Below are 19198 nucleotides of genomic sequence, written 5' to 3' on the forward strand. Positions count from 1 at the left end.
ATCTACCAGTTTACCTGACAACACATACAGGTATCTACCAGCTTATCTGACAACACATACAGTTATCTACCAGCTTACCTGACAACACATACAGTTATCTACCAGTTTACCTGACAACACATACAGTTATCTACCAGCTTACCTGACAACACATACAGGTATCTACCAGTTTACCTGACAACACATACAGTTATCTACCAGTTTACCTGACAACACATACAGGTATCTACCAGTTTACCTGACAACACATACAGGTATCTACCAGTTTACCTGACAACACATACAGTTATCTACCAGCTTACCTGACAACACATACAGTTATCTACCAGTTTACCTGACAACACATACAGTTATCTACCAGCTTACCTGACAACACATACAGTTATCTACCAGTTTACCTGACAACACATACAGTTATCTACCAGCTTACCTGACAACACATACAGTTATCTACCAGCTTACCTGACAACACATACAGTTATCTAGTAGTTTACCTGACAACACATACAGTTATCTACCAGCTTACCTGACACCTGACAACACATACAGTTATCTACCAGCTTACCTGACAACACATACAGTTATCTACCAGCTTACCTGACAACACATACAGTTATCTACCAGCTTACCTGACACCTGACAACACATACAGTTATCTACCAGCTTACCTGACACCTGACAACACATACAGTTATCTACCAGCTTACCTGACAACACATACAGTTATCTACCAGCTTACCTGACACCTGACAACACATACAGTTATCTACCAGCTTACCTGACACCTGACAACACATACAGTTATCTACCAGCTTACCTGACACCTGACAACACATACAGTTATCTACCAGCTTACCTGACACCTGACAACACATACAGTTATCTACCAGCTTACCTGACAACACATACAGTTATCTACCAGCTTACCTGACACCTGACAACACATATAGTTATCTACCAGCTACCTGCCAACACATACAGTTATCTACCAGCTTACCTGATAGTCAAGTAGGTGACATGATTGCTGTAAACACATGGATGTCGGCTGAAGCCGTTGTTAATTGGCGTTTGCCTACAGTAAAGCCTACGCTAACGCTGTCAGGCCTATGTCAGACCTATGTCCTTATCTACCTGTCCCTGGAGGCTGGGCTGTCTGGATCCAGTCTGCTGGGCTCTCTGGATCCAGCTCCTCCACCCTAACCCTAACCCTAACCCTAACCCTAACCCTACGCTAACGCTGTCAGGCCTATGTCAGACCTATGTCCTTATCTACCTGTCCCTGGAGGCTGATGACAGTCTGCTGGGCTCTCTGGATCCAGCTCCTCCACCCTAACCCTAACCCTAACCCTAACCCTGACCTATGTCCTTATCTACCTGTCCCTGGAGGCTGATGACAGTCTGCTGGGCTCTCTGGATCCAGCTCCTCCACCCTAACCCTCTAAACCCTAACCCTCTAACCCTAACCCTCTAACCCCAACCCTCTAACCCCAACCCTCTAACCCTAACCCTCTAACCCTAACCCTCTAACCCTAACCCTCTAAACCCTAACCCTCTAACCCTAACCCTCTAACCCTAACCCTCTAACCCTAACCCTCTAACCCTAACCCTCTAACCCTAACCCTCTAACCCTAACCCTCTAACCCTAACCCTCTAACCCTAACCCTCTAACCCTAACCCTCTAACCCCAACCCTCTAACCCTAACCCTCTAACCCCAACCCTCTAAACCCCTAAACCCTAACCCTCTAACCCCAACCCTCTAACCCTAACCCTCTAACCCCAACCCTCTAAACCCCTAAACCCTAACCCCCTGACCCTCTAACCCTAACCCTAACCCTGACCCCCTAACCCTAACCATCTAACACGCTAGCCCTAGCCCAAACCCTCTAACCCCTAACCCTGACCCCCTAACCCTCTAACCCTAACCCTCTAACCTTCTAAACCTCTAACCCTAACCCTCTAACCTTCTGACCCTAACCCTCTAACCCTAACCCTCTAACCACAACCCTCTAAATCCCTAAACCCTAACCCCCTGACCCTCTAACCCTAACCCCCTGACCCCCTAACCATCTAACCCTAACCCCCTGACCCTCTAACCCTAACCCTAACCCCCTAACCCTCTAACCCCAACCCTCTAAACCCCTAAACCCTAACCCCCTGACCCTCTAACCCTAACCCCCTGACCCTAACCCTAACCCTGACTCCCTAACCCTCTAACACGCTAACCCTAACCCTGACCCCCTAACCCTCTAACACGCTAACCCTAGCCCTAACCCTCTAACCATCTAACACGCTAACCCTAACCCTGACCCCCTAACCCTCTAACACGCTAACCCTAGCCCTAACCCTCTAACCATCTAACACGCTAACCCTAGCCCTGACCCCCTAACCCTCTAACACGCTAACCCTAGCCCTAACCCTAGCTATAAGGCCTTTATAACTCTGGTCAGTATTTTACCTGTCCCTGTAGGCGGCTGACGGTCTGTTGGGCTATCTGCAGCTCCTGACTCTTCTCCAGTAAACTCTCCTCCATCTCCTCTACCCTCAGCAGGGCGTCGTCTCGTAGCTTCTGTTGCAGACCGAGCTCTGCTGTCGCACGGGAGGCTTTCTGTACAGCCTCTTCTAGCTGTGGAGGGAGAGAATGTCACAAACTGTACCCATCCTGTACACATATTGTACCCATATTATACCCATCCTGTACCCATCCTGTACCCATCCTGTACACATATTGTACCCATATTATACCCATCCTGTACCCATCCTGTACCCATCCTCTACCCATATTGTACCCATATTATACCCATCCTCTACCCATATTGTACCCATCCTCTACCCATATTATACCCATCAACTACCCATATTGTACCCATATTATACCCATCAACTACCCATATTGTACCCATATTGTACCCATCCTGTACCCATATTGTACCCATATTGTACCCATCCTGTACCCATATTGTATCTATCCTGTACCCATCCTGTACCCATATTGTACCCATCCTGTACCCATCCTGTACCCATACTGTACCCATCCTGTACCCATATTGTACCCATCCTGTAACCATATTGTACCCATATTGTACCCATATTGTACCCATCCTGTACCCATATTGTACCCATATTGTACCCATCCTGTACCCATATTGTACCCATCCTGTAACCATATTGTACCCATATTGTAACCATATTGTACCCATATTGTACCCATACTGTACCCATCCTGTACCCATATTGTACCCATCCTGTAACCATATTGTACCCATATTGTACCCATCCTGTACCCATATTGTACCCATATTGTACCCATATTGTACCCATATTGTACCCATATTGTACCCATCCTGTACCCATATTGTACCCATCCTGTACCCATATTGTACCCATATTGTACCCATCCTCTACCCATATTGTACCCATATTGTACCCATATTGTACATCCTGTACCCATCCTGTACCCATCCTGTACCCATCCTGTACCCATCCTCTACCCATATTGTACCCATATTGTACCCATATTGTACCCATATTGTACCCACCCTGTACCCATATTGTACCCACCCTGTACCCATATTGTACCCATCCTGTAAAACGTTCATATTTTCCTGAAGTCCTAGTTGCTCCTGATTCTGAACCCCCCCCCCCCCCCCCCTCCTAGTGTCAGTACAGTGGATAGAACTATTTGAAACTTAGGTAGCTACAATGTGGTCAATTCCAATTCAATATAAATAAAAAAGTGTAGAATTTACATTGAATTCAATTCGAATTTCAACAATTTTCAAGTAATGGAAAGTATTTCTATATTGCCTGAAAGCCGTAGTGAATTGAATTAAAATTGGAATTTGTGGAATTGTTGACGATAATAATGAATTAGGTAAATTCCAAGAATTGTATTCCCAACATTGGAATTGAATTATCCCTGAATTTAAATACTGACCTGGAATTTGAATTTGAAAGGGAATTGAATAAGAATTTAATTCATGGTATGAACCCCAACCCTTGTAGCTACATTATAGGTGTGTAACGTGAACAGTACTGTACCTCAGTCTCCAGTCTGAAGACAGTGTCGCTGAGCTCTGATCTCCTCTTGTCCCGTGTCTCCTTGTCCACCTCTAGATCCTCCAACTGTCTCTCAGACAGCCACAGCTTCTCGGACAGCCCCTGAGCATGGAGCGTCTGCTTCTCTAGCGCCTCCTATAGGGGACATGGTGTAGGACAGACATAGAGGTTGGGGCTGAAATGGGACCCTATTCGTTACATAGTGCACTAATTTTAAGCAGGGTCATGGTAGGGAATAGGGTGCATTTCTGGATGCACAGAGGGGCTCACAAAAGCAGGGCAGACACATAGGCCCAGGTCTGTGGTGGAATAGGCCCAGCTAACTGACTGAGGTCTGTGGTAGAATAGGCCCAGCTAACTGACTCACAGGTCTGTGGTGGAATAGGCCCAGCTAACTGACTGAGGTCTGTGGTGGAATAGGCCCAGCTAACTGACAAGTCTGTGGTGGAATAGGCCCAGCTAACTGACTGACTGAGGTCTGTGGTGGAATAGGCCCAGCTAACTGACTGACTGAGGTCTGTGGTGGAATAGGCCCAGCTAACTGACTGAGGTCTGTGGTAGAATAGGCCCAGCTAACTGACTGACTGAGGTCTGTGGTGGAATAGGCCCAGCTAACTGACTGAGGTCTGTGGTGGAATAGGCCCAGCTAACTGACTGAGGTCTGTGGTGGAATAGGCCCAGATAACTGACTGACTGAGGTCTGTGGTGGAATAGGCCCAGCTAACTGACTGAGGTCTGTGGTGGAATAGGCCCAGCTAACTGACTGAGGTCTGTGGTGGAATAGGCTCAGCTAACTGACTGAGGTCTGTGGTGGAATAGGCCCAGCTAACTGACTGGTCTGTGGTGGAATAGGCCCAGCTAACTGACTGGTCTGTGGTGGAATAGGCCCAGCTAACTGACTGGTCTGTGGTGGAATAGGCCCAGCTAACTGACTGGTCTGTGGTGGAATAGGCCCAGCTAACTGACTGAGGTCTGTGGTGGAATAGGCCCAGCTAACTGACTGGTCTGTGGTGGAATAGGCCCAGCTAACTGACTGGTCTGTGGTGGAATAGGCCCAGCTAACTGACTGACTGAGGTATGTGGTGGAATAGGCCCAGCTAACTGACTGAGGTCTGTGGTGGAATAGGCCCAGCTAACTGACTGACTGAGGTCTGTGGTGGAATAGGCCCAGCTAACTGACTGAGGTCTGTGGTGGAATAGGCTCAGCTAACTGACTGGTCTGTGGTAGAAGAGGCCCAGCTAACTGACTGACTGTTGTCTGTGGTAGAATAGGCCCAGCTAACTGACTGACTGAGGTCTGTGGTGGAATAGGCCCAGCTAACTAACTGACTGAGGTCTGTGGTAGAAGAGGCCCAGCTAACTGACTGACTGAGGTCTGTGGTAGAATAGGCCCAGCTAACTGACTGACTGAGGTCTGTGGTGGAATAGGCCCAGCTAACTGACTGACTGAGGTCTGTGATGGAATAGGCCCAGCTAAATGACTGACTGAGGTCTGTGGTAGAATAGGCCCAGCTAACTGACTGAGGTCTGTGGTGGAATAGGCCCAGCTAACTAACTGAGGTCTGTGGTGGAAGAGGCCCAGCTAACTGACTGACTGAGGTCTGTGGTAGAATAGGCCCAGCTAACTGACAGGTCTGTGGTGGAATAGGCCCAGCTAACTGACTGAATGAGGTCTGTGGTAAAATAGGCCCAGCTAACTGACTGACAGGTCTGTGGTGGAATAGGCCCAGCTAACTGACTGACTGGTCTGTGGTAGAATAGGCCCAGCTAACTGACAGGTCTGTGGTGGAAGAAGCCCAGCTAACTGACTGAGGTCTGTGGTAGAAGAGGCCCAGCTAACTGACAGGTCTGTGGTAGAATCTGATTATGGAGAAGCCTATACTGTACCTCAGCGACCTGTATCTTATTCTTCAGAGACTGCTGTAGGAAGTTGAAGGCATATTCCTGAGTGTTGGCCTCCAACACCTGGGCCCTGGCCTCGGTCAGCTCCGTCTGGAAGAAACATAGATGGGATCAGCTCTCTAGAGACATCCTCCGTGTTATTAATGGGTGTGTTTTCTATCTAGAAAGAAATGTGACAGTAGGAGCCTTTGTGTTGGAAGATAATCCTTCTATCCAGCTCTATGGCAAGATGAACACGGTGTAGTTTCTGTGTAGTCTCAGCAAGATGAACACAGTGTAGTTTCTGTGTAGTCCGGTTCAGGTGAACACGGTGTAGTTTCTGTGTAGTCCGGTCCAGGTGAACACAGTGTAGTTTATGTGTAGTCCGGTCCAGGTGAACACAGTGTAGTTTATGTGTAGTCCGGTTCAGATGAACACTATGTAGTTTCTGTGTAGTCTCAGCAAGATGAACACGGTGTAGTTTATGTGTAGTCTCAGCAAGATGAACACCGTGTAGTTTCTGTGTAGTCTCAGGCAAGATGAACACCGTGTAGTTTCTGTGTAGTCTCAGGCAAGATGAACACCGTGTAGTTTCTGTGTAGTCCGGTCCAGATGAACACGGTGTAGTTTCTGTGTAGTCCGGTCCAGATGAACACAGTGTAGTTTCTGTGTAGTCCGGTCCAGATGAACACGGTGTAGTTTCTGTGCAGTCCGGTTCAGGTGAACACAGTGTAGTTCAGTAGCCTACCTCCATAACTTTGAAGCGTTCCGTCATGGCCGTGTTGTCTCTCTCCAGCTCTACCATCCTCATCTTCATCCTGTTCATCTCCATCTTGGATTGATAAGGAGACAGGACATTACGTTAGCTTCAGGAACCTCTTTACTAGCCTGGGTACCAGTCTGTTTGTGCCATCATCAAATCAAATGTATTTATAAAGCCCTTCTTACATCAGCTGATATCTCAAAGTGCTGTACAGAAACCCAGCCTAAAACCCCAAACAGCAAGCAATGCAGATGTAGAAGCACGGTGGCTAGGAAAAACTCCCTAGAAAGGCCGGAACCAAGGAAGAAACCTAGAGAGGAACCAGGCTATGAGGGGTGGCCAGTCCTCTTGAGGCTGTGCCGGGTGGAGATTATAACAGAACATGGCCAAGATGTTCAAATGTTCATAAATGACCAGCATGGTCAAATAATAATAATCACAGTAGAAGAAGTGATGACAAGGAGTGGTATCAAGGCACAAACAGACTAGTACCCAGGTAACATCTTTACTGAGATCAAACCAGATATGTTACACAGAGCATTCTGGGTATTGTAGTCCATCATGCTACACACCTGCAGGGTACTGTTGGTTCTGAGAAGGTCCTCTTTGTTCACCAATAGGCCTCTCATCTCCAACCTGATCTGGTTCCTCTCCTTGTCCATCTCTACGCTCTCTGCCTCCAGGAACTGGTTCCTCTGTGGAAAGGAGGGGGACACGGAGGATATGAGGGAGGGAGGGAGGAGGGGAGGGGAGGGAGGAGGGGAGGGGGGAGAGGGAGGGAGGGAGGGAGGGAGGAGGGGAGGGGGGAGGGAGGGAGAGTGAGTGACAGAGAGAGAGTGAGTGAGTAACTGAGAGTGAGTGAGTGACTGAGAGTGAGTGATTGAGGTGAGTGAGGGACTGAGGTGAGTGACTGAGGTGAGTGAGTGAGTGACTGGGGTGAGTGAGTGAGTGAGTGAGAGAGAGAGAGAGACTTCATACTGCACCTTCTGACAGGCATCCATCTGTCTGGTCAGCTCCTCGATGTAGTCTCTCTTGTTGGGCATAGCAACAGGTGACACTGTGGACCGTATGGGGAGTTGGCTTGGCATCACCTGGAAGAACCCAGGTCATACAGATGTACACTGTAGTAGTACCACTTTTAGATATATTATGAGACTTTACAATGTGTCAAAAGACATACAAATATGTTACTGAGATGGTTGTTATTTAACCCCATATTATTGCTCCGCCCACTCACCGGCTGGTCCCGCCTCCTGAGAGAGTCAAAGGTTGAGAAGCGTGCACGTGAGGAGGTCGCAGCCGAGGTGAAGGAGAGCACAGGGCTGCTACTTCTACTGTTGTAGCTGTTGAACAGGTTCAGCTCTGACGTGGCTGGAGACATCACCTCCTGCATCTAATGGAGAGAGAGAAAAGAAGAAGAGGGGAGGGGAACGGAGCCAACAGGTGGAGGGGAAGGGAGAGAACAGGGAGAGGGGAGGGGAAGGGAGAGAACAAAGAGAGGGGAGAGGAAGGGAGAGAACAAGGAGAGGGGAGGGGAATGAAGCCAACAGGTGGAGGGGAAGGGAGAGAACAGGGAGAGGGGAGGGGAAGAGAGAGGGGAGTGGAGAGGGGAGGGGAACGGAGCCAACAGGTGGAGGGGAAGGGGGAGAACAGGGAGAGGGGAGGGGAAGGGGAGAGAACAAAGAGAGGGGAGGGGAAGGGGAGAGAACAAAGAGAGGGGAGGGGAAGGGAGAGGGGAGGGGATGGAGAGAACAGGGAGAGGGGAGGGGAAGGGAGAGAACAGGGAGAGGGGAGGGGAAGGGAGAGAACAGGGAGAGGGGAGGGGAAGGGAGAGAACAGGGAGAGGGAAGGGGAAGGGAGAGAACAGGGAGAGGGGAAAGGAAGGGAGAGAACAGGGAGAGGGGAAGGGAAGGGAGAGAACAGGGAGAGGGGAAGGGAAAGGAGAGTGGAGGGGAGAGGGGAAGGGAAGGGAGAGAACAGGGAGAGGGGAAGGGAGAGGGGAGGGGAGAGAACAGGGAGAGGGGAGGGGAAGGGAGAGAACAGGGAGAGGGGAGGGGAAGGGAGAGAACAGGGAGAGGGGAGGGGAAGGGAGAGGGGAGGGGAAGGGAGAGTGGAGGGGAGAGGGGAGGGGAAGGGAGAGAACAGGGAGAGGGGAGGGGAAGGGAGAGAACAGGGAGAGGGGAGGGGAAGGGAGAGAACAGGGAGAGGGGAGGGGAAGGGAGAGAACAGGGAGAGAACAGGGGGAGGGGAGGGGACAGGGAGAGAACAGGGGGAGGGGAGGGGAAGGGAGAGAACAGGGAGAGGGGAAGGGAGAGAACAGGGAGAGGGGAAGGGAAGGGAGAGAACAGGGAGAGGGGAGGGGAAGGGAGAGAACAGGGAGAGGGGAGGGGAAGGGAGAGAACAGGGAGAGGGGAGGGGAAGGGAGAGAACAGGGAGAGGGGAGGGGAAGGGAGAGAACAGGGAGAGGGGAGGGGAAGAGAGAGAACAGGGAGAGGGGAGGGGAAGAGAGAGAACAGGGACAGGGGAGGGGAAGAGAGAGAACAGGGAGAGGGGAGGGGAAGAGAGAGAACAGGGAGAGGGGAGGGGAGAAGGGAGAGTAAGGGAGAGGGGAGGGGAAGAGAGAGAACAGGGAGAGGGGAGGGGAAGGGAGAGAACAGGGAGAGGGGAGGGGAAGGGAGAGAACAGGGAGAGGGGAGTGGAAGGGAGAGAACAGGGAGAGGGGAGGGGAATGGAGAGAACAGGGAGAGGGGTGGGGAAGAGAGAGAACAGGGAGAGGGGAGGGGAAGAGAGAGAACAGGGACAGGGGAGGGGAAGAGAAAGAACAGGGAGAGGGGAGGGGAAGAGAGAGAACAGGGAGAGGGGAGGGGAGAAGGGAGAGTAAGGGAGAGGGGAAGGGAAGGGAGAGAACAGGGAGAGGGGAGGGAAGAGAGAACAGGGAGAGGGGAAGGGAAGGGAGAGAACAGGGAGAGGGGAGGGGAAGAGAGAGAACAGGGAGAGGGGAGGGGAGAGGGGAGGGGAAGGGAGAGAACAGGGAGAGGGGAGGGGAAGGGAGAGAACAGGGAGAGGGGAGGGGAAGAGAGAGAACAGGGAGAGGGGAGGGGAAGGGAGAGAACAGGGAGAGGGGAGGGGAAGAGAGAGAACAGGGAGAGGGGAGGGGAAGAGAGAGAACAGGGAGAGGGGAGGGGAAGAGAGAGAACAGGGAGAGGGGAGGGGAAGGGACAGAACAGGGAGAGGGGAGGGGAAGGGAGAGAACAGGGAGAGGGGAGGGGAAGGGAGAGAACAGGGAGAGGGGAGGGGAAGGGAGAGAACAGGGAGAGGGGAGGGGAAGAGAGAGAACAGGGAGAGGGGAGGGGAAGGGAGAGAACAGGGAGAGGGGAGGGGAAGGGAGAGAACAGGGAGAGGGGAGGGGAAGGGAGAGAACAGGGAGAGGGGAGGGGAAGGGAGAGAACAGGGAGAGGGGAGGGGAAGAGAGAGAACAGGGAGAGGGGAGGGGAAGAGAGAGAACAGGGAGAGGGGAGGGGAGAAGGGAGAGTAAGGGAGAGAACAGGGAGAGGGGAAGGGAAGGGAGAGAACAGGGAGAGGGGAGGGGAAGAGAGAGAACAGGGAGAGGGGAAGGGAATGGAGAGAACAGGGAGAGGGGAGGGGAAGAGAGAGAACAGGGAGAGGGGAGGGGAAGGGAGAGAACAGGGAGAGGGGAGGGGAAGAGAGAGAACAGGGAGAGGGGAGGGGAAGGGAGAGAACAGGGAGAGGGGAGGGGAAGGGAGAGAACAGGGAGAGGGGAGGGGAAGGGACAGAACAGGGAGAGGGGAGGGGAAGGGAGAGAACAGGGAGAGGGGAGGGGAAGGGAGAGAACAGGGAGAGGGGAGGGGAAAGGAGAGAACAGGGAGAGGGGAGGGGAAGAGAGAGAACAGGGAGAGGGGAGGGGAAGGGAGAGAACAGGGAGAGGGGAGGGGAAGGGAGAGAACAGGGAGAGGGGAGGGGAGAAGGGAGAGTAAGGGAGAGAACAGGGAGAGGGGAAGGGAAGGGAGAGAACAGGGAGAGGGGAGGGGAAGAGAGAGAACAGGGAGAGGGGAAGGGAATGGAGAGAACAGGGAGAGGGGAGGGGAAGAGAGAGAACAGGGAGAGGGGAGGGGAGAGGGGAGGGGAAGGGAAGGGAGAGAACAGGGAAAGGGGAGGGGAAGGGAGAGAACAGGGAGAGGGGAGGGGAAGGGAAGGGAGAGAACAGGGAGAGGGGAGGGGAAGGGAGAGAACAGGGAGAGGGGAAGGGAAGGGAGAGAACAGGGAGAGGGGAGGGGAAGAGAGAGAACAGGGAGAGGGGAGGGGAAGGGAGAGAACAGGGAGATGGGAAGGGAGAGGGGAGGAGAAGGGAGAGAACAGGGAGAGGGGAGGGGAAGGGAGAGAACAGGGAGAGGGGAGGGGAAGGGAGAGAACAGGGAGAGGGGAAGGGAAGGGAGAGAACAGGTGGAGGGGAGATGGATAGAGAAATGAAAAATAGAAAAAGGTCGTCAAACTGAGGTAAATGGGCTTTACAATAATAGTCATATCCCTTGCAAAGTGTTCATCCCCCTTTGCGTTTTTTTCCTATTTTGTTGCATTACAACCTGTAATTTAAATGGATTTTTATTTTTGATTTCATGTAATGGACCTATACACAAAATAGTCCAAAGTGGCGAAGTGAAATTACAAAATATCTTGTTTAAAAAAACAAGATATGGTGAGTGAATATGTATTCACTCCCTTTACTATGAAGCTCCTAAATAAGATCTGGTGCAACCAGTTACCTTCAGAAGTCACCTAATTGGTTAAAGTAGGTCCACCTGTGTGCAATCTAAGTGTCACATGATCTATCACATGATCTCAGTATATATACACCTGTTCTGAAAGGCCCCAGAGTCTGCAACACCACTAAGCAAGGGGCACCACCAAGCAAGCGGCACCATGAAGACCAAGGAGCTCTCCAAACAGGTCAGGGACAAAGTTGTGGAGAAGTACAGATCAGGGATGGGTTATAAAAAAGCTCAGAAACTTTGAGCATCCCACAGAGCACCATTAAATCCATTATTTTCAAAAATGGAAAGAATATGGCACCACAACAAACCTGCCCAGAGATGGCAGTCCACCAAAACTCACGGACCGGGCAAGGAGGGCATTAATCAGAGAGGCAACAAAGAGACCAAAGATAACCCTGAAGGAGCTGCAAAGTTCCACAGAGGAGATTGGAGTATCTGTCCATAGGACCACTTTAAGCAATTCACTCCACAGAGCTGAGCTTTATGGAAGAGTGGCCAAAAAAAAAAGCCATTGCTTAAAGAAAAAAATAAGCAAAAATGTTTGGTGTTTGCCAAAAGGCATGTGGGAGACTCCCCAAACGTATGGAAGAAGGTACTCTGGTCAGATGAGGCTAAAATGTTGCTTTTTGGCAAAAAAGGAAAACGCTATGTCTGGCGCAAACCCAACAACTCTCATCCCCCCAGTGAACACAATCCCCACAGTGAAGCATGGTGGTGGCAGCATCATGCTGTGAGGATGATTTTCATCGGCTGGGACTGGGAAACTGGTCAAAATTTAAGGAATGCTGGATGGTGCTAAATACAAGGAAATTCTTGAGGGAACCTGTTTCAGTCTTCCAGAGATTTGAGATTGGGACGGAGGTTCACCTTCCAGCACGACAATGACCCTAAGCATACTGCTGAAGCAAAACTCGAGTGGTTTAAGGGGAAACATTTAAATGTCTTGAACTGGCCTAGTCAAAGCCCAGACCTCAATCCAATTGAGAATCTGTGGTATGACTTAAAGATTGCTGTACACCAGCGGAAACTGCGGAGCTGGAGCAGTTTTGCCTTGAAGAATGGGAAAAAAATCCCAGTGGCTAGATGTACCAAGCTTATAGAGACATACCCCAAGAGACTTGCAGCTGTAATTGCAGCAAAAGGTGGATCTACAAAGTATTGACTTTAGGCGGGGTGAGTAGTTATGCACGCTCAAGTTTTCTGTTTTTTTTGTCTTCTTGTTTGTTTCGCGAAACATATTTTGCATCTTAGAAGTGGTACGCATGTTGTGTAAATCAAATGATACAAACCCCCCCCAAAAAATATATTTTAATTCCAGGTTGTAAGGCAACAAAACCGGAAAATTGCAAAAGGGGGGTGAAAACTTTCACAAGCCACTGTACAATAATATCATCCTTCTTTGCTCTCTAAGACAAACAAGTTATTCGTAAAAACATTTGTTTCTGTAGCACATAATCCCCATTTCGCTGAGTAATTTGTAAGTCGCTCTGGATAAGAGCGTCTGCTAAATGACTTAAATGTAAAATGTAAATGTCTTACCTTTTGCTCTGACATCCGGTTCATGCCAGGGGTGTACTCCATGGAAGCCGCTGTAGCGTAAGGGCTGTTGAACACCCTGGGAGGACTCTCAAAACCTCCCACCTAGACAACACACAGAAACACACCATTGATTAAAAACACATCAATAAAAACATTAAGATTCTAAAAAATGTTGTCTTCGTAATAACATTATGGTCAATTCCAATATTGATATTATTGTAAAGCCTGTTGTACACCAGTAGGTGGCGCTGCATCATAAAGGCCAGGTCTAAGGTGGCTCACACCGTGCTCCTACAGTACAGACAGTTGGAGCAGACAGACAGTGGCTGATCTGCTTAAGTCTACAGGCAGCATCTGGTGCTGGTCAGTTTAGTTAGAGTAGGTGGACAACATGTCGTTCCCCTGCCCTCCCATTCCTCCATCTCGGCCCCTGGTGGTCCTTGGCAGAACTGTCCCCTGTAGGCCCAAGCCCCAGCCCTAATACTGTCCCTCAGCCATGTCTGATTCTCCTGGCCCCTAGCAGTACTGGCCTCACCACCACCCCTGAATTAATCCCCTGGCCCCTGCCCAAGCCTGTTATTGGTCCTCAGCCCTGTGTGATTCCCCTGTCCCCAGTACCAGCCCTAAGTGACCCCTAGTCCCCAGGCGTTCACCCTGTCCGACATGGTGTCCCAGTCCCGAGAGGCAAGAGACTCCAGGGACCCGCGGTAGTTTGGGCCGAATCTGGAGCTAGCGCTCTCCCAACGGGAACTGCTCTTGGGTTCTCTCCCGTTCCCGTTCTCTCTCCCAGACGTTCCATTTGTATCCCTGGATCCGTTCCCAATCATGTCTCCATCCAGGAACAGCTGATATTTGGGGTTCTGGCGGACTTTGACTGAATTGGAGGGCTCGTTCTCAGACGGGGGACTTTCAGGCTGCTTGTTGGGATCAATGTCTGATTCCTGGAGGAGGAGAATAAGATATTACATGTATGGATGGGGGGGATGGAGACAGAGGAGGAAGAGAGAGAGAAAGGGAGAGGAAGAGAGAGAGGAAGAGAGAGAGGAAGAGAGAGAGGAAGAGAGGGAAGAGAGAGAGAGAGCAAGAGAGAAAGAAAGAGAGACAGAGAGAGGGGGAAGAGAGAAAGAGAGAGCAGCAGCACTGCACAGGGAGTGTTTGAAGGTGCCGTATGTTAAGATGCGAGATGAGATCTGAGATGGTATCATGTGAAAATCAACCATTTGAATTACGCTGAACAGACATGCAAGGCTGTGATGTGAACATCAGTGTGGCGTCATCGTACAGCAGAGTGGTAACAACATCATGAACAGCCGACAGCTTCTCACACAGAAAAGCAGAAGTCAAGCCGAGTAATCCAACACATGAACTAGCATGCTGCGGTTAGGAACAAGCCATTAGTTTGAGTCGGTACATGGGGGGTTAGATGCAAGGGTTCGGGTGCAAATGCAATCATTTTGTCGACCCCCGTGGACAGAATTTTGCGGATGCAATGTTGTGTTGATTGCTGTTGTTGTGGACAGACAGACAGACAGGCCATGCTGTGTGATCTTCATGCAGAGCGTGATCGCTGGTGGACATGGTCTCGGGTTGACAAGCGATCGGTGATTGGTCAGTTCTTGTCCCTATAAAGTAGCCTAGCGGTCTACTTACCCATTCTAGAGTCGGTCATAGAAGCTCTGTGAGAGCCACCCTGGCATCTGTCCCTGGCATCTGTCCCTGGCTCTGTCCCTGGCTCTTCTGGGAGTGACTGTCTGAAGTACTGCTGGGGTGAGAGGAGAACGTCTTCAGCCCCCTCAGGCTGGGTTGGACTGGGTTGAAACTCTCTGTGTGGAGCGGACACTTTAATAGAAGCAACCGGGCTCTGGTTCTCTGGGAATGCCTGGGTTGGACTGGGAAGTCTGTATGGTAGAACTACTGCTGCTGGGAATGCCTGGGTTGGACTGGGACGTCTGTATGGTAGAACTACTGCTGCTGGGAAGGCCTGGGTTGGACTAGGCCGTCTGTATGGTAGAACTACTGCTGCTGGGAATGCCTGGGTTGGACTGGGAAGTCTGTATGGTAGAACTACTGCTGCTGGGAATGCCTGGGTTGGACTGGAACGTATGTATGGTAGAACTACTGCTGCTGGGAAGGCCTGGGTTGGACTGGGCCGTCTGTATGGTAGAACTACTGCTGCTGGGAATGCCTGGGTTGGACTGGGAGGTGGACTTGACCACTGTCTTCTCAGTCTCTGTGGTGCCAGTCCTGGCTGTGGACATCCTGACTGGGCTCTGGGTCTGTACTGGGTTGGACAGGGAGCTCTGATTGGCCAGTACCTCCTCAGTCCTGGCTGTGGACATCCTGATTGGCCGGTTAATGTCTTCAGGCAGGGGTCCCGCTCCTGACGTAACTGGTGAGCCATTCTCCACGGCTGATAAAGGTTCTCTGTTCTCTGAGCCTGAGAACTTGTGAATCAGCTCTTTGACGCTCCCAGAGTGGGTCAGGCACTAGGAGTTAATCAACGTCCCTCTGGTGTAGCCGGTTCCTGTTCACTGAACTCCTGCCTTGCTCTGCAGTCGTGCCAGAGCTGGATACTCCCTGTGTCTCTTTAAAAGCAGTGGTTTCATCACAGGCACGGTGGAGCTCCGTGGTGAAGTTTCCCCTCGGTACAGATCTAGGATCAGCTTCCCCCTCCCCCAATCCTAACCATAACCATTAGTGGAGGGAGGGAGGGGGGGGTGCAAAAAAAACTGGCAAAAGAACTGGCAACTTCCCCCTACTCTCACAGTGGGACAGAGGGTTGGGGCTTGGCATGTAACGATGATGTCTGTCTGAAACCTTTTACTCTGGATTAGACTCTTATTGTTTTCATTAGCCGTTACATTTCCTTTCATCTTCCTTTTTAAAGGTCAGTGGCAGGAAGGGTAAAGCCTGGCTGCTTTAATTATAAAATATCCTGTCCGCTAAATCACTCATAGCTGGAATAGGGAAAAATACTGACTGATATCACAGAAGAAAAATACACAAGAAAAGGCCCTGCTGTGATGAGGCAGGAGTCAACCATTAACTAGTATGTGATCCAGAACAGAAAAGAGGTCTTATACCTCCAGGAGACTGTGTCTCTCTCTCTATCACCCTTCATTCTGAGTCAGTCACCAGAGGTCTTATACCTCCAGTAGACTGTGTCTCTCTATCCATCACCCTTCATTCTGAGTCAGTCACCAGAGGCCTTATACCTCCAGGAGACTGTGTCTCTCTCTCCATCACCCTTCATTCTGAGTCAGTCACCAGAGGTCTTATACCTCCAGTAGACTGTGTCTCTCTATCCATCACCCTTCATTCTGAGTCAGTCACCAGAGGCCTTATACCTCCAGTAGACTGTGTCTCTCTCTTCATCACCCTTCATTCTGAGTCAGTCACCAGAGGCCTTATACCTCCAGTAGACTGTGTCTCTCTCTCCATCACCCTTCATTCTGAGTCAGTCACCAGAGGCCTTATACCTCCAGTAGCCTGTGCTGAGGACACCATCATGTGGAAGGCTGAGGTTAATGTGCATGGCAGTTTGTCTAATATAATCACATTGTGTTTTCCATGCTTAGGGGGATTAGAGAGTAGAACAGGATCACATTATATAAGCTCTGTGTGTGTGTGTGTGTGTGTGTGTGTGTGTGTGTGTGTGTGTGTGTGTGTGTGTGTGTGTGTGTGTGTGTGTGTGTGTGTGTGTGTGTGTGTGTGTGTGTGTGTGTGTGTGTGTGTGTGTAATTAACGAGATGAGCTGTGGTGTTGAGTTGAACCCAGGCATATGAAAGGAAACACACACACACACACACACACACACACGCACACACACACACTTCACAAAATGGCGTCCCCCTTTTCCAACACCCATAGCAGTGACATTTTGATTTTACATTTAGCCAATGAGTTACTTAGCTTAACCAACTGTCAATTAACAATAAAATAGGCCAATCACATTACACTAATGCTAACGCTAATTCTACTTATATAAATGAAGTGTCCAGCAGCTGCTTTGGCTAGGGACCATGAGGCCTAGGCACTAATCCTCATCCTGGGTCTCGCCCGGTGGTCTGCATGCTAGCATATACCATAGATGTCCAGTCATTGCGCTATGCGCTAGTTAGCAACTTCTATCAAACTGCACTGCACGAGACATAAAAAATGGAATCCTGGAGTTCGTCTGACTCAGGGCAAGTAGATTAAGAGTCTCGTTGCCCAAAATCCCAAAGTATCTCTTTTAAGCTGCATTTAAAAAAATATATATATTATTTTTTTGCCGTGGGAATGAGGAAAGCCATGGTTGAGTTAGTAATGTGTTCCTATGAAACACTGTATGTGTTAATCTATATGGTAAACAGGTGGAAATACTATTTCCATCTAGTCAATTCAGGAAGTAAACTGAACTGAGGAATATTTGAATTTTCCGTCTACTTCCTGTATTGACTGGATGGAACTAGAATTGATCCCAACCCTGATGGTGACTGAATATCAGTTGGTTTCAAAGGTAAACGAGTTGGACCCTATTCACTGGTATACGGGGACAGTTTGTGTTATGAAATTCTGCTTGATAATTAAACAGACTATTCAGTCATTCAGGGTGAGTCTGCTTCTTCCAACGCTTGCTTTGATAAACATACCCCCCCCCCCCCCCCCCCCCTTTGGTACTGTTTAGGCTTATATTAAAGGTTATTTACAATACACGATTACAGTTAATATAAAAACTATATACTAAACATCCATGTGTAAAAATCCACCTTGTCCCAGAACTGTTTGTACCATTTGGAGATACACTTCGTAGCCTGTTCTGTAACTTACCCTATTTGTGTTATTTCCTGTGTGCATTAGAGCCTAAGTATCTTTTATATTTATATATTTATTTTTTTAATTTATTCAATTTATACTGTGCTTTAATTGTATTTTTGTCACGTCCTGATATTTAGATCGTTTGTGTGGTGACTTTTTTTTTTTCTTCTTCAGAGATTTTTGGGGGGAGAGATTATCTGAATATTTATTTGTTACGACTGCAGACAGGTGGAGGTTATCGGGACAGTAGCCTATTAAAACCAGTCTTAAATGATTGGATAATAAAAGTAGGTTGTAATGATGAGAGTATAAAACTATTGACTATAAAAGTGTTTTCTGTTCATTTTATACAACTTGTGTCACAAGAGCAAGGCCAAAGCAGGTTAGATGAATTTACATACAGGGAGGGACCAGAGATTCTGGACGCAGTGGACAGGTGGACAGGTGGACAGTTGGACAGGTAAGAGACACATCAGTTGATTGGATGATGACAACCACATGTTAAAGATCCACTGAATATGCCTTATTGGCACAGGTGTTTTTTCTGTTGCTCATTAGAAAAAGCAAAGAGATTTCAGTCTTGGAGGTGCGTTTCCTGACCGATTCCACATCTGGTTTAGGATGAATGTCCCCCTCCTAGCCTATTTCGCTTCCTCAAAATACACAGAATTATTATAAGATAACTCAAGAAATCTGTAAAAAAAAAAATATATATATATGTTTTAGTTGAGCAGTTTGACGTTTAAATAAATAAATTCTTATTTACAATGACGGTCTACACCGGCCAAACCCGCACGACGCTGGGCCAATTGTACGCCGCCCCTATGGGACTCCCAATCGCGGGCTGTTGTGATACAGCCTGGAATCGAACCAGGGTCTTTAGTGACGCCTCTAGCACTGAGATGCTGCGCCACTCGGGGATAGATAGCCCTTCACTTACCCCGTTGTGATGCCCGGAGGCTCCAAACTCCATTTTAGATGAGACTGACTTTATGACCGAAAATGATCCTATTTCCACTTCGTAGTCAGTCGTGATACAAGAATAACTGCATCGGACTCCTATTGACGGCACACAGGCCGTTTTCAAAGGGATTTGTTGCTTTTCAACGGCAGTCGCCCTTTACCCTCGTGTTGTGTTCGTTTTTCGTGTTAATTAATCAGTCGTTCTTTATTAATTCAAGTGTAATCGCGGGCTTGAGAGAAAACCCCGGAACATATGGTTCGGAGTTAGAAATCACGGCCTGACCCAGATCTCGTACTGTAAACCCTGTCTGTCTGTGAACGCACCGTATGTGTGTTTAGGATGGTGCTGCTAATACCATCGCTAATATATTCTCACTAATACGGACTCCTCTCTATGATCCACAG

General features: G+C 49.2%; 1 protein-coding gene across 1 annotated transcript in view; it reads right to left on the minus strand.

Moving 5' to 3' along the window:
• LOC129818035 (cingulin-like protein 1) overlaps nt 1-19198 on the minus strand; it is a 90225-nt gene that overhangs the window by 6405 nt on the left and 64622 nt on the right. Inside the window, exons 5-13 of the mRNA XM_055873561.1 lie at nt 13684-13971; nt 13031-13132; nt 7939-8094; nt 7685-7792; nt 7274-7396; nt 6687-6770; nt 5945-6049; nt 4040-4192; nt 2457-2624 (exon numbers count right to left, since the gene is read on the minus strand). Of these exons, the coding sequence (XP_055729536.1) occupies nt 2457-2624; nt 4040-4192; nt 5945-6049; nt 6687-6770; nt 7274-7396; nt 7685-7792; nt 7939-8094; nt 13031-13132; nt 13684-13971 (1287 nt within the window). The remainder of the gene's footprint in view (nt 1-2456; nt 2625-4039; nt 4193-5944; nt 6050-6686; nt 6771-7273; nt 7397-7684; nt 7793-7938; nt 8095-13030; nt 13133-13683; nt 13972-19198) is intronic.

This window comes from Salvelinus fontinalis, chromosome 21, assembly GCF_029448725.1.
Source record: "Salvelinus fontinalis isolate EN_2023a chromosome 21, ASM2944872v1, whole genome shotgun sequence".
Taxonomy (NCBI): Eukaryota; Metazoa; Chordata; class Actinopteri; order Salmoniformes; family Salmonidae; genus Salvelinus; species Salvelinus fontinalis.